The sequence below is a fragment of the Eumetopias jubatus genome, unplaced genomic scaffold (genome assembly GCF_037043125.1).
Source record: "Eumetopias jubatus isolate StellerSeaLion01/CBP00866 unplaced genomic scaffold, mEumJub1_p1.0 scaffold_1, whole genome shotgun sequence".
In the NCBI taxonomy this organism is placed as follows: Eukaryota; Metazoa; Chordata; class Mammalia; order Carnivora; family Otariidae; genus Eumetopias; species Eumetopias jubatus.
This window is the reverse complement of record NW_028274807.1, coordinates 167,113,747-167,126,186: the sequence shown is the minus strand read 5'-3', so window position 1 is coordinate 167,126,186 and position 12,440 is coordinate 167,113,747. Positions and strand designations below refer to the sequence as shown.

Here is a 12,440-nt window from a genome sequence, read left to right as displayed (position 1 = left end):
CATTTTCTTTCTTTCTACCACCTGAGGTAAGTACAATAATAATCTCCCTGGGGTGCCTGGCTGGCTCAGCCAGTGGAGCATGGGATTCTTGATCTCAGGGTTGTGAGTTTGAGCCCCACACTGGGTGTAAAGACTCCTTAAAAATAAAATCTTTAGGGGCGCCTGGGTGGCTCAGTCATTAAGCGTCTGCCTTCGGCTCAGGTCATGATCCCAGGGTCCTGGGACCGAGCCCCGCGTCAGGCTCCCTGCTCTGCGGGAAGCCTGCTTCTCCCTCTCCCACTCCCCCTGCTTGTGTTCCCTCTCTCGCTGTGTCTCTCTCTGTCAAATAAATAAAATCTTAAAAAAATAAAATCTCTAAAAATAATAACAATAATCTCTTTTATGATAAGGAAACTGAGACGTAGAGAGGAAAACCCACTTATCCAAGGCCACACAGCTGGGAAGGAGCAGAGAGAGAATTCTAAGTCCTCTAAGTGCTCTTAAACCACTACCCCACACTACACCCCCGGACTCTCAACCAGGCTTCTACCCTGCATCTCTGCTCCAGCCAGCACCCTCCCCTTGGCTAACTTCATCCAGCCCACAGGTAAACACTGAGTACAGAGAGCTGACGGCCGTATCTTGTGATTTGGGCATTCCTCTCCCAGGGTCCGGTTTGGTTGTGAGAGCAGGTACTAGATCCACTCAGACTTGCATTAAGTTTCAGCTTCACCTTTCGCTAGATGTGTGACATTTGGGTAAGTCACTTTAACAGATGAACATGAACTGCTCTAACAAGTATGAAAATGTCTAGCCTCGAAGCCGGTACCTTGTGTGTTCTCACTAAGTGGGAAAGACCAGGTCCGGAGTATCAGAGATACCTAGAGAAGCTGGCCTCTAACTCCAAGAGGCCCCTGGGTTCTCAGCCTCTCCTCTTAACATTTGAGTCTTATGCCAAAAACCTCCTGCCACTGCCCCCCATCCCTAATGCTCCCCCATAAATCCTTCATAAATCCTTGGGCTTTCAAGTCAGACAGAACATGTTACAATACTAGTTCCCCCACTTACCGTCTGTATGACCTTGGACAAATGACTCGTCCCTGAGGCTCAGTGTTCTCTTCTACAAAAGAGTAATAATGGTACCTACTCCATGGGATCGTTGTGAGGATTAAATAATAGAACTTGTGTCAATGTTTAGCACATGGTCGGGCATACAGCGAAGGCTCAGAAAATGTTAACTATTTTTCCTGAATAATAACAGTTGTAGTAGCTTTGAACTGCCTGCTGATGAAAGTCCAAATTCCCAACCCGGTATTCAGAGACTTGTACACTGTAGCCCCATCATTCCTTCCTCCCCTCTCCTCCAACTGCTCCGCTGTGTGGAGGTCACACTCAAGCCACCTGTGGCTTTCTCACCTCCATGTCTCTACCCATGATCTTCCTCTCCATTCAGAATGCTCTCCCACACTTCACACCTGTCTACTTCCTCACCTCCCACTCAAGCCTCACCTCCCAATGAAGGGGCTACCTCCTCAACTGCCCTGAGTTTCCCCAGCACTTACAGCCAGCATATATTAGTGCTCGGACCCTACAGAGTGAGGCTTCTGTCTGCGCCTGTCTTACCAGAGGTCACATTTGATTTCCCTTTTCAGGAACTGACCTTTCTCTACTGTCGGTCCATGTGTGCCAGGGACAGGAATGTGGCTGAAGTCTTAGACAAAGTCACATTGATTAACTAAGAGGTGAATCCTTGGCCAAAGCCTGGGCCAATGAGAATCAGCCCTGGAACTTTTGCTGGAACCACTGACTAACAGATGTTCTTTTCCCACAGGCATTGCTAAGGTAAAATGATGTAAATTCAGAGCTGCTAGTAGCCTTATTTATCACCTTTAGGAGAGAAGCGAACTTTAAAATGAGCTGACACGGGGCGCCTGGATGGCTCAGTCATTAAGCGTCTGCCTTTGGCTCAGGTCATGATCCCGGGATACTGGGATTGAGCCCCGCATCGGGCTCCCTGCTCTGCAGGAAGCTTGCTTCTCCCTCTCCCACTCCCCCTGCTGTGTTCCCTCTCTCATTGTCTCTCTCTGTCAAATAAACAAATAAAATCTTTTTAAAAATAAATAAATAAATAAAATGAGCTGACACAGAGGAGCCAAGAAATGGAGATAGACATATTCTTAATAGCATTATTTGAGTATCTGGATCCATTCGTGCCTAAAGCAAGATACTCTCTTTTTTTTTTTAAGATTTTATTTTTAAGTAATCTCTATACCCAATGTGGGGCTCAAACGCACAACCCTGAGATCAGAAGTCCCATGCTCCACTGACTGAGCCAGCCAGTCACTCCTGAAGCAAGATACTCTTCCACTTTTAAGTTATGTGAGCCAAAAACCCCACCATCCCTATTTTATTTAATTTTTACTTATTTAAGCCATTTGAGTTGGATTTCTGTCACTTGCCACTGAAAGAATGCTGACCACTATAGTGATCCAACTGGATGGTAAGCTTCCTGAGAGTGGGGATCATGCTGTATAGACCTAAATCCTCTGGGGCCAGGATGATCTTGGTATATTATAGCACCTAGCAGGGATGATCACAGAGCAGGTAAAGAATAACTGGAGGAATAAGCACCTCTGAATTTTCCCAATAGTCCAGGGCTCCACACTTAGAAGAGTCTAAAATACCTGAGGGGCCCCTGGTGGCTCAGTTGGTTAAGCGACTGCCTTCGTTCGGCTCAGGTCATGATCCCAGGGTCCTGGGATCGAGCCCCACATCAGGCTCCCTGCTCAGCGGGAAGCCTGCTTCTCCCTCTCCCACTCCCCCTGCTTGTGTTCCCTCGTTCACTGTCTCTCTCTCCCTCTCTGTCAATTAAATAAATAAATAAAATCTTTAAAAAAATAAAAAAAAGAAGTCTAAAATACTTGAATGCAAGTTTACATGAATGAGGATTCTAATTCTTACCTGATATAAACAAGGCCCTTTGCTGCCCTGCAGTTCCTCTGAGAATGATTTCTTACTTTCTGAACAGAACCGTCTTGGTAAAAGAGCTGCTTTAGGAGACACACCGGGCTGAAAGAGATACTTTGAATCCACTAATGTAACTGATTAGTCTTCCACTATAAGGATGACAAAACTGAGATTTAAGCTAAAAACAATTGTTTAATACTGCAGGGTGAATCACCCAGGCAGAGTCAGCCAAGCAAGACCCTATCCCATGACTCTCAGTCCAGTGCTCTAGCTCCTGTCCTGATGTCACTTCATTAAACAAAGCGAATTGGTCACTTACCCAGAGAACTCAGAAATCTCTAAGCAAAACAGAATAAACTGCTCAACTCTGCTAACTGGCCTCCTCAGCCCTCAGGTGTGGGACAGCAACACCAGGGAAAGAGCACGGGGCCAGGAGTTGAGACCTAGTTTACTCCCCTCCTGGCGATGAGACTTTGGGTAAGACCTTTTCTCTAGTCTCGGTCTCCTCTCTCTCAAATGAGGGGAGGGGAAAGGTGGGATTTGAAGGAGCTGATCTCTATGATCCCTGAAATTCTGTGATTACATGGGGTTACCGGACACTCCATCAAATCCCGAAGATTAAACCCACATAAATTACAGGGAATTGGGAACTGGAAGGCCAAGAGGGCAGCAACCCCTCTGCAGACTCCAAATTAAGGGTGAGGAATTGAGGATTCCAGACAAGCATATATTCTCTCCAGCTTGCCTTTGGAGGAAGAATAGAATGGAAATACATAAAATGACCTTCTGTGTACCACGGAGAAATATGGAGACATACCCCGCACACACTACAATTCTCCTTTCTCACCTTCAAAGATCCTAGAAGACCTACATCTAAGTAGATGGAGTGAGATCTATTTGAAACAAGCTCATTAGAATGTCCTCATCTGAATTAACACTGCTTTCTTCAAAGTAGTCCTTCTGAGAGTTTGGGAAATTCTTCCAAGGGGACAGTAATTTCTCCCTGTATTTGTAAAAGTCCTCTTGGGGAAGCAAACCAGCCTCATGATTTTGCTCTCATACCTTGGCTTTCATCCCAAGTGACAATTCTCAATTTGATCACTACCGTATTTTCTACAGTTGGCCCTAAGCGACTTCCAGCCATTTCCAAAAATCATATTCTTCCTTTAAAAGATGGAGGAGGTTCCCCTCAATGATGATATTCAAGAAAACACACCCCACACTCCAAAAACAATTTCCTACAATGTTTTGAGCAGTGTAATCATCAGCAAGTGATAACACCTCCTGCAGAGTCTCTTTTGAAGAGGCCCATACTTGTTGAATGCCCTGAGGTGCTTATTTTGAAAGACCATCTCTACTGTATGATCATCACATTTTCCCTACTCTTTCTCATTCCTGGAGGGCTCCGAACTTTTCCTAACCTCACCAGCCCTCCTCCCCCATTGCTGCTATATATTGACCTCACTTTCCCCAGCCCAACTCTTTCCTGCCTGCAATTAGGCAAATGCCCAAGTTGCTGAATCTTCAAAATCTGCCTTCGATCAAAAGGTGGGTGGGGGTGGGGACTCTAATGGATCCTGGAATATAGTCTCAGCAGTTCCTATTCCCAAAAGTCCTTTCTCTGGTTCTTAGGGCAAGATGTCTGTCCTAGCTAAACATTTCAAAGGGTCCCAGGGATTTATTCCCATTGAGCATAGCACCAGAACCCTTCCTGCATTGGGTGGGGGTGGCAGGTGGAGACTTGCCCTCCCAAGACCCTCATGCTGTCAACCACCCACATTTCAAACACTGGATAGACACTATACACATGCATATCTTCCTACATTCCTTTATCTTAATACAGACCTTCAAAGTTTACAAAGTTTACTCTTTCATTTGTTCCTGGGATCTTCTCCATTGTTTTACAGATGTGGAAGCCTAGCCTCAGAGAAGTAAAGTGAAACACCCAAGTTGATAATGTCAGCAAGATAAAGGTCAAAGTCAGATCTTCTGATTCCCCCAACTCATCCTCTTTTTTGATACAATAGAAATTGCTTACTCCTAGAGTAACTCCTCATTCAGATAATTATTTCCCCCAAGACAGCCAAAAGAGACTCTCAGAGACCCTCAGACACTCTAACATAACGCTAACCCATCAATAAATGCAGTCTGCCCATATCCAAGCACACAAACTCAAAGACCCAGTCCTAAGGCTCTGCCTCCTGCCCCAAGGTGTCTCTCTCTCATAAATCCCTTCCCCAGTGGCTGCTGAGGGACACCGAGGAGGTGTGTCTTTAGACAGAGGAGCAGAATCTCTCTGACCCCTCAAGAGGGGGCCCCGTCTTCGGCGCTTGTTCTGGGGGTCCCGCCCCCACCCCTCCCCTACCTGCCAAAAGCTGCATCCAGGCGCAGATCTTGTAGACCGTGGCCGTGTTGCAGAAGAAGAAAAGCGCAAAGCAGGTGATACAGCCGAGGATCAGCACCATGGAGAGCAGCACGAAGAAGGCGGCTGCCTTGAAGGCGCCGGACGGGATGGTGCTGAAGTCGGTGAACGAGCCTCGGCAGGTGAGCTCGCGGCCCGCCAGCCCGCTGCCCACACAGTAGTGGAAGAGGCCGAAGTAGCCAGGCTTGGGGGTGCTCACGCTGTCGCCCACCCAGTAGGGCTGGATGAAGACCACCACGTTGATGATGGCGAAGCAGATGGTGAAGATGGCCCATAGCACACCGATGGCCCGCGAGTTCCGCATGTAGTGCTCGTGGTAGAGCTTGGAGGCCTCCTGCGAGGGCAGCATGGTGCCCGGGGGCGGGGCCGGCGGCGGCGACGGCGGCTGGCGGGGGCCGCCGGCCCGGGACCGACCGCCGGGCTGCCGGGCTGCCGGGCTGACAGGCGGGAGCTGGGGACGCACGCGAGAAGCGGCCCTGAGCCAAGGAACTCTCGAGGGCGGGGCCTGGGGCGGAGCTGGGGGGACCTAGGGGGTAGTATGGAGGAGGCAGGAGGGGGTCCTGAGTGTTGGGGCGGTGTCTGGGGGGAGTGAAGATCTCCAACTGGGGGCCTAGGAAAAGGACATGTGAAAGTTGGGGGGGCTGGGATGAGGGGGATGGGGTGTGGATATGGGAGTTGGAAGTGGGGGCTGGCTAGAAAGTGGTCATGGGGGTGTTGGCGAGGGGGTTTGGGGGCTAGAACTGGGGGAGTAGGAAGGAACCATGGGGAGATGGAATGGAGGCTGAGGACCGGTATTGGGGGATTAGCAGAGGGGCAGTATATAGGGAGCTTGGAAAGGAAATTGGGTATTAGGGGTAAAAGGAGATTTGTTATTGGGCGTCTAGAAAGGCGCTGTGGAGAGGGGGGCTGGTGCTTCTATATGAGGGGATACGAAGGGGATATGAGGGGCTGGTACTGGGGGACTGGGAAGGTGATATGGGGGCTGGGACAGGGAGGGCGAAGTGGAGGAAATCAAGATGAGGCTAGTGGGGAGTCGAGGGCTGGGACTGCAGGGTCTGAACACAGGACGGGGGTCTGGGGGGTCCCACACAAGACAGGACTGGATGTAGGCTGAGGGAAGCCTAGGATTGGCGGGCCAGGGCTGAGGAGAGAGGTTTTCCAGGCCAAGGGTACGAGGGACTGGGGCCGGCAGGCAGCCCGGGCCTCGAGGGCCGGACTGTAGGCAGGGTTTATCCCCGGAGCTCTGGGGAGCGGCCCGGCGGGGGTAAGGCCCGGAGTAGGGCCAGGGGTGGGGGTGGGGGGCGGCTGCCCCGCGCCCAGGCCGGACGCGCGCGCAGACTGCGGCCGCGGGGACGGGGTGCGGGGAGACCAACCTGGGCCCGGTCCAGAGCAGTGGGTCCGGGACTGGCACGGCCTAGGCGCCCCGGCTCGGCGCTCCCAGCAGCTGCTGCCTCGGCCCAGGAGGCGGCCTCGGCGCGGCCTCCATCTTGCTCGGGTTCTCCCCGGGGCGCGCTCCCGCGCCGAGGCGCGCGCTCTCGTGCACCGGCGCGGATCGTCGGAGGCGCGCTCCCGCCGCGGGCGTGCGGGGCGGGGCGGAACGGGGGAGGGGCGCTCCAGGTTCTGGTAGTCTGGGGAAGGAGTGGGCACGGTCCCAGGGGTCCCCCAGCCCGAGCAATAAGCCCCTTACACAATAGGGCCCTCTGACGGGGGACACCCTTCTTCCAGCCTGAGCTGCGGGGTTTGTGGGTCCCCGCAGAGCCCATGGGAATGGGGGAGGGACCAAACGGAGTATTATTTGATAGGGTTTGAACTGATCTTTTGCTCCCAAATTACCTTCCCTACAGCCTAACACAGTGCCTCAGGTTGCACCATTACGCTTCCAGCCCTTTGGGTCTTGGAGGCGTTGAAGGTTCCCAGAGTCTCCTTGGAAACTGCCAACACCCCTGGGAGAGGGAACCCTCTAAACTGTTAGCATCCCACGCCAGCGATAGGGATTCGTTGGCCACCAGCGGAAGGAGCTGGGCCTGGAGAACAAGACCCAGGGTGAGTATGCGGGACAAGAGGGAAGGAGGCTGGGAACATGCTGGTCTCCCTCCCTACACTCTCCGGAGTGCCTGGCACGAAGTGAGCACATGATTAAGATGTGTTAAAGAACAAAGCGTCCAAGTCCAGGCTCAAGGTCAGGCCCAAGAACACCCTGGGGGCACTCCAAGGGAGCCAGTGTGGGTCATTTCTTTCCCCGAAGGGGAGTAACTTTTGACTTAGGATCAGCCAACATGGTCAGGGTTGGCATCCAGACAAACTGACTACTATTTACTACCTCTGTGACCTTGCACTGGGGCTCTCTGAACCTTTGTTTCCCCATCTGCAAAGTGAGCAGATTAAGCCCCATTTCACAGGCACGTGGAGGCAACGAGGAGGGTTGAAACATAATCTGTTAGTAGGTTCCAAATACTGAATTCTACACAGGGGCCAGTCTGATGAAATTTGCATCTATCTTCAGAAAAAAATAATCATATAAGGTTGCCAAATGTCTTTTCCGAGGGGGAGAGGCACTGTTCTTTTTTTTCCTGAGATTGTATACTTCCTGATTTCTTAGTGTAAGAATTCGTTTTTAAAGAAGTGTTGATGATAGTTAATTTTTTCTTTAGTTAAGTTTGTTTGATGATAGGTTTTGTGTTGTTTTTTTTTTTAACGTCCTCGTTTGGGCACAATAAAACATAGGCAGTGTTATTTCCATCCCAAATTTTATTTTATTTTATTTTATTTTTTAGTAAAAAGACTTTATTAAGAAGGCCTTGAGGTCAAAAAATAAAACTCTTGATACAATTTTCTGAACCCTTAAGTCAGCTCAGCAAGTATATAATCAGTAATTTTGCTGTGTAAGATTAAATGTCCATTTTTATTTAAAATAAAATGTATTTTAGTTCTTTGGATTTATCCCATAAAGCACATATTTCCCTATAAATTCCCTTCCTTGATGTGGCCTCTTCTCTCCCTCTAGTTGTGGAGTTTGTTCTCAGTCCTCAGGTTGACTTCTTGGGTACTCAGAATGATTTGATAGTTACCTAGTTTTGTTTGAAGGACAAGCCAAGGTTCTTCCTACTATGCAGCCATCTCTCCATCTCAAATTTTAAAACAAAATTATAAGGCTCATGAAATGGGCTCCACATTTGGGCAACTCAGACCCATGTGAAGTCATCTCATCTGAGTACAGAGCGCTCAATAAATTTGGTTTCCCCTTCCATTGGCTCCTTGCAGGGGGCATCCTGGCTGTTTCCTGAGAATGCTAAGATCCTAGAATCAAGGGGCTACACCTCTTCACCCCTTAGCCGTTGGAGAACAGAGGCCAAAGAGGGGACTGACTTGAACAAAAAGATGGATTGATCCTGCCAATTAGACTAATCCACCTAATTCATTTGTGCATTCGTGCACTAAATAAAGTCTCCTGTAATGTGCCAGCACAGCACTATGCTAGAGCTGGGATGAGATGGTGGGTAAAACAGATGTGGTTCCTCTCCTCCTGGAGCTCACAACTTTATGGGGTCCTGGGAGGAGGGATCAGGGAAGGGGTCATCCTCAAAGTCTCCTTCTGTGGATGCTCCTGGTTTGGGTACTATTCTGAACATAAGTTACTGGAGCCAGAAGCTCCATCTTTTCTCCTTACTCTGCCATGAATTATCACCTTTTTTTTTTTTTTATTCTGCTCTGCCAAACCAGGCAGTCCAGGGGAAAAAAAAAAAACAAACACAGAAGTCCACTTACCACTCTCTTAAGGGAAGAACTGGGATTCTTGCAAAGTTAGGTCCTTAGTTCATCACTGGTTGCTCTATTCTAGCTCTGCAGAGCAAGGCCACCCTGTAGAGATCTGCCCACCACCCATACCACCTCTGACATTGGTACTTCTTTCCCCCTCACTCAGTCCGTGTGTTTGGTGAGATTCACCCCACCACCACCATTATACTCTTCCCCAGAGTGGAGCAAATGATCAGGCCTGGACAATGAGAATACTCCATTGTTCTAAACACAATGATTGGTTCAGGGGTGGGCCCATGAACCAACCCAAATAGTTGAGATTGATAACTAGGTCATTTGTCAAGTTTTCAAGAAAGAGGTGTTGTCTCTCTGTTGAGTTTGTTGAGCTGAAGGAATGGTAAGCTTCAGCTACTGGGGGCCATCTTTGACACCCTAAGCAGAGAATTTGTCTAAGAATAATGTGAACACATAGGAAAGTAAGAAAAGGAGAGCTAGTTCTGATGACATAGTTTGAACACCTGGAGCCATCCATGCCTGAAGACCTGCTTCTGGATTGTTCTGTTTGGTGAGCCAATACCTTCAGGTTTTGCTTAAGCCAGTTTGAGTTGGGGTTTTGTTGCTTCCAATCAAAATAGTCCTAAATAACTTAACTACATCTCCCAAAAGAGAGCAGGGCTAGTTTAATGTATTGTTTATATTGTAGAAGAATGCCTGAATAGGTGAGCTACTCCTGCCATGATGGATATAAAAGCCAGAATTTGAGGCCCATCTCTGACACTGGACGATAATGCTACTCCTCAGAGCCTTATTTTCTTCCTTTGTAAAACAGAGAAAAATATACTTCCTACCTACAGATGTTGTGAGAATTAAAAGAGATAATGGATGGAAAGGAGCTTTGTAAACCGAACATGGCTTTATAAATGTGATTGTCATTAAATTTTAATAAGTGGCTTGTCCAAGGATTAGAAATAGCAGCAGTATTGGAAAAGCACTTGCTGAGCTGTGAGTAGGTGGCACAGAATGTCTCCTTGTTTTAAAAACTAACCTTGGAGCAGCTACAGAAAGAAAGATTGAAAACGCTCTACAGAAAGAATTTCTCTTTGACCCCGGGGAGGGGCCAGGCTAGAATGGAACAGTTGTGGGAACAAAATGGGGACTATAGACCATAAGGCAAGGATGATGCTGGACTGAGCACCTGGATGAGAAGAGAAGCCCCCAGGGCACTTCCAGCCACTATCCCACTGAAAAAAGGTAACTTGCTGATTACCCTTATGCCCAAATTTAGTGTTCAATTACGTCAAATGTTTGATAAGCTCTTACAACATTCTAGGTCTCCTGATCTTTGCTTTATATGTATTATCTCATTCAGTCTTCATAATAGCCCTGTGAGATAGTGTTATGAGCTGAACCGTATACTCCTCTCCCCAAAAATTCATATGTTGAAGTCCTAACCTCCAGTACCTCAGATTGTGACTGTATTTGGAGACAGAGACTTTTTTTTTTAGATATTTCGATGGCTATCATTATTATTATTGTATTTATTTCTTTTTTAGAGAAAGAGAGAGAGAGCAAGCATGCATGTGGCGGGGGAGAAAGGGAGACAGAGAATCTTTTTTTTTTCTGAGACAGAGACTTTATTTTTTTAAGATTTTATTTTTTTATTTGAGAGAGAGAGCAAGCACCAGCGGGAGTGGGGGAAGTAGAAGCAGACTGTCCACTGAGCAGGGAGACTGACACGGGCTCCATCCCAGGACCCCGGGATCATGACCTGAGCCAAAGGCAGATGCTTAACCGACTGAGCCACCCAGATGCCTAGAGACAGAGACTTTAAAGAGGTGATGAAGGAGGGGCGCCTGGTTGGCTCAGTCAGTTGGAGGAGCATGCAACTCTTGATCTCAGGGTTATAAGTTCAAGCCCCACGTTGGGTGTAGAGATTACTTAAGAATAAAAAAAAAAAATCTTTGAAGAGGTGATGAAGGTAAAATGAGGTCATATGGGCGGACCATAATCTAGTAACCCTGGTGTCCTTACAAGAAGAGGAAATTAGGACACAGACAGCACAGAGACCGTAGGATGACTGTGGAGGACACAGCAAGAAAGCTGCCATATACAAGCCAAAGAGAGAGGCCTCAGAAGAAACCAGACTTTCTGACGTCTTGATCTTGGACATCTAGCCACCAGGACTGTGTGAAACTTAATTTGTTTATTTAAGCCACTCAGTCTGTAATGGCAGCCCTTACAAACTAATACAAGTAAGTACTATTATATGCCCATTTTACAGAGGGGAACACTGAAGTTGAGTAACTTGCCCAAAGTCACACCTCTAGCAATTAGGAGAGCTGGGATTTAGCCTCAGGAGTCCTGCTCCAGAGCCCATATTCTTAATTAGTTTCCTCATCTCTAAAATGGGGATGATGATGATAGTAGTATCTCCCTCTGGGAGTTTTCAGGAATGTTGAATGAGATATTGTGCACAAAAAGTGCTGAGCACTTGCAAAACATTTCAAAAGCTATCTGCCCTTATTATTGCATAGCTAAAAAGTGGGAGTTCCTGGGACTAGCTTGGTCAATACTAGTGCATTTGACCCTTGCATTGATCTATCCACATTGAGCTCAAGCCCCATGTTGCACATAGAGTTTACTTTAAAAATGAAATCTTTAGAAACAAATGCAGTTGGGGAGAAATGTGGTGTAAATTACCCTTTAAAAATCCCTTAATTGTCCATGAAGTACTATAAGCAAGTTTTCATGTATACCACCCCAACCTGTAGTTCTTAGGTACTAAAAGTTTCAAAAAACTGAGATAGACTGAAGAAAAGGGGAAAAAAAAGTCCATTTTCAGATGTGGAGACATTCAAACCATTCTGCCTTTAATATATTATTAATCCTTTAAAAATGAGCGATACGTGGAAAACTGTAAAGAATTCATACTTACTTATAGAATTTACTCTTATCTATAAAGTCTCTAGAACATTACCACACAAAATAGGTTAATTTATGCTTGTGAGGATTAAAATAAATAGTATAGTCACCTCTTCAGGAATCAATCCTTAAATGTGTGTATAAAGCTTAAGGGAACCAGGGGTGCCTGGTTGGTTCAGTCAGGCTGGCATGTGACTCTTGATTTCAGTGGCACGTTGGGTATAGAGCTCACTTAAAAAAGAAAAGAAAAGCTAAAATGGAAAATCTATGGGGTTTGACTGTCTGTTCAGCATTCCCTTTTTCTTTCTTCTGATAATAGTATTCAACTTCTTTTAAGAAACTTCCTCTTCTCCCCTCTCTAGGCAGAAGTAGATATGGGTCCCAGGCGAGCCAA

General features: G+C 47.4%; 1 protein-coding gene across 1 annotated transcript in view; it reads right to left on the bottom strand.

Annotated features, from left to right (window-relative positions):
- LHFPL4 (LHFPL tetraspan subfamily member 4) overlaps window positions 1-5,717 on the bottom strand; it is a 28,747-nt gene extending 23,030 nt beyond the window's left edge. The window contains exon 1 of the mRNA XM_028101542.1: window positions 5,312-5,717. Coding sequence (XP_027957343.1) covers window positions 5,312-5,717 — 406 coding nt within the window. The remainder of the gene's footprint in view (window positions 1-5,311) is intronic.
- Window positions 5,718-12,440: the final 6,723 nt, after the last annotated feature.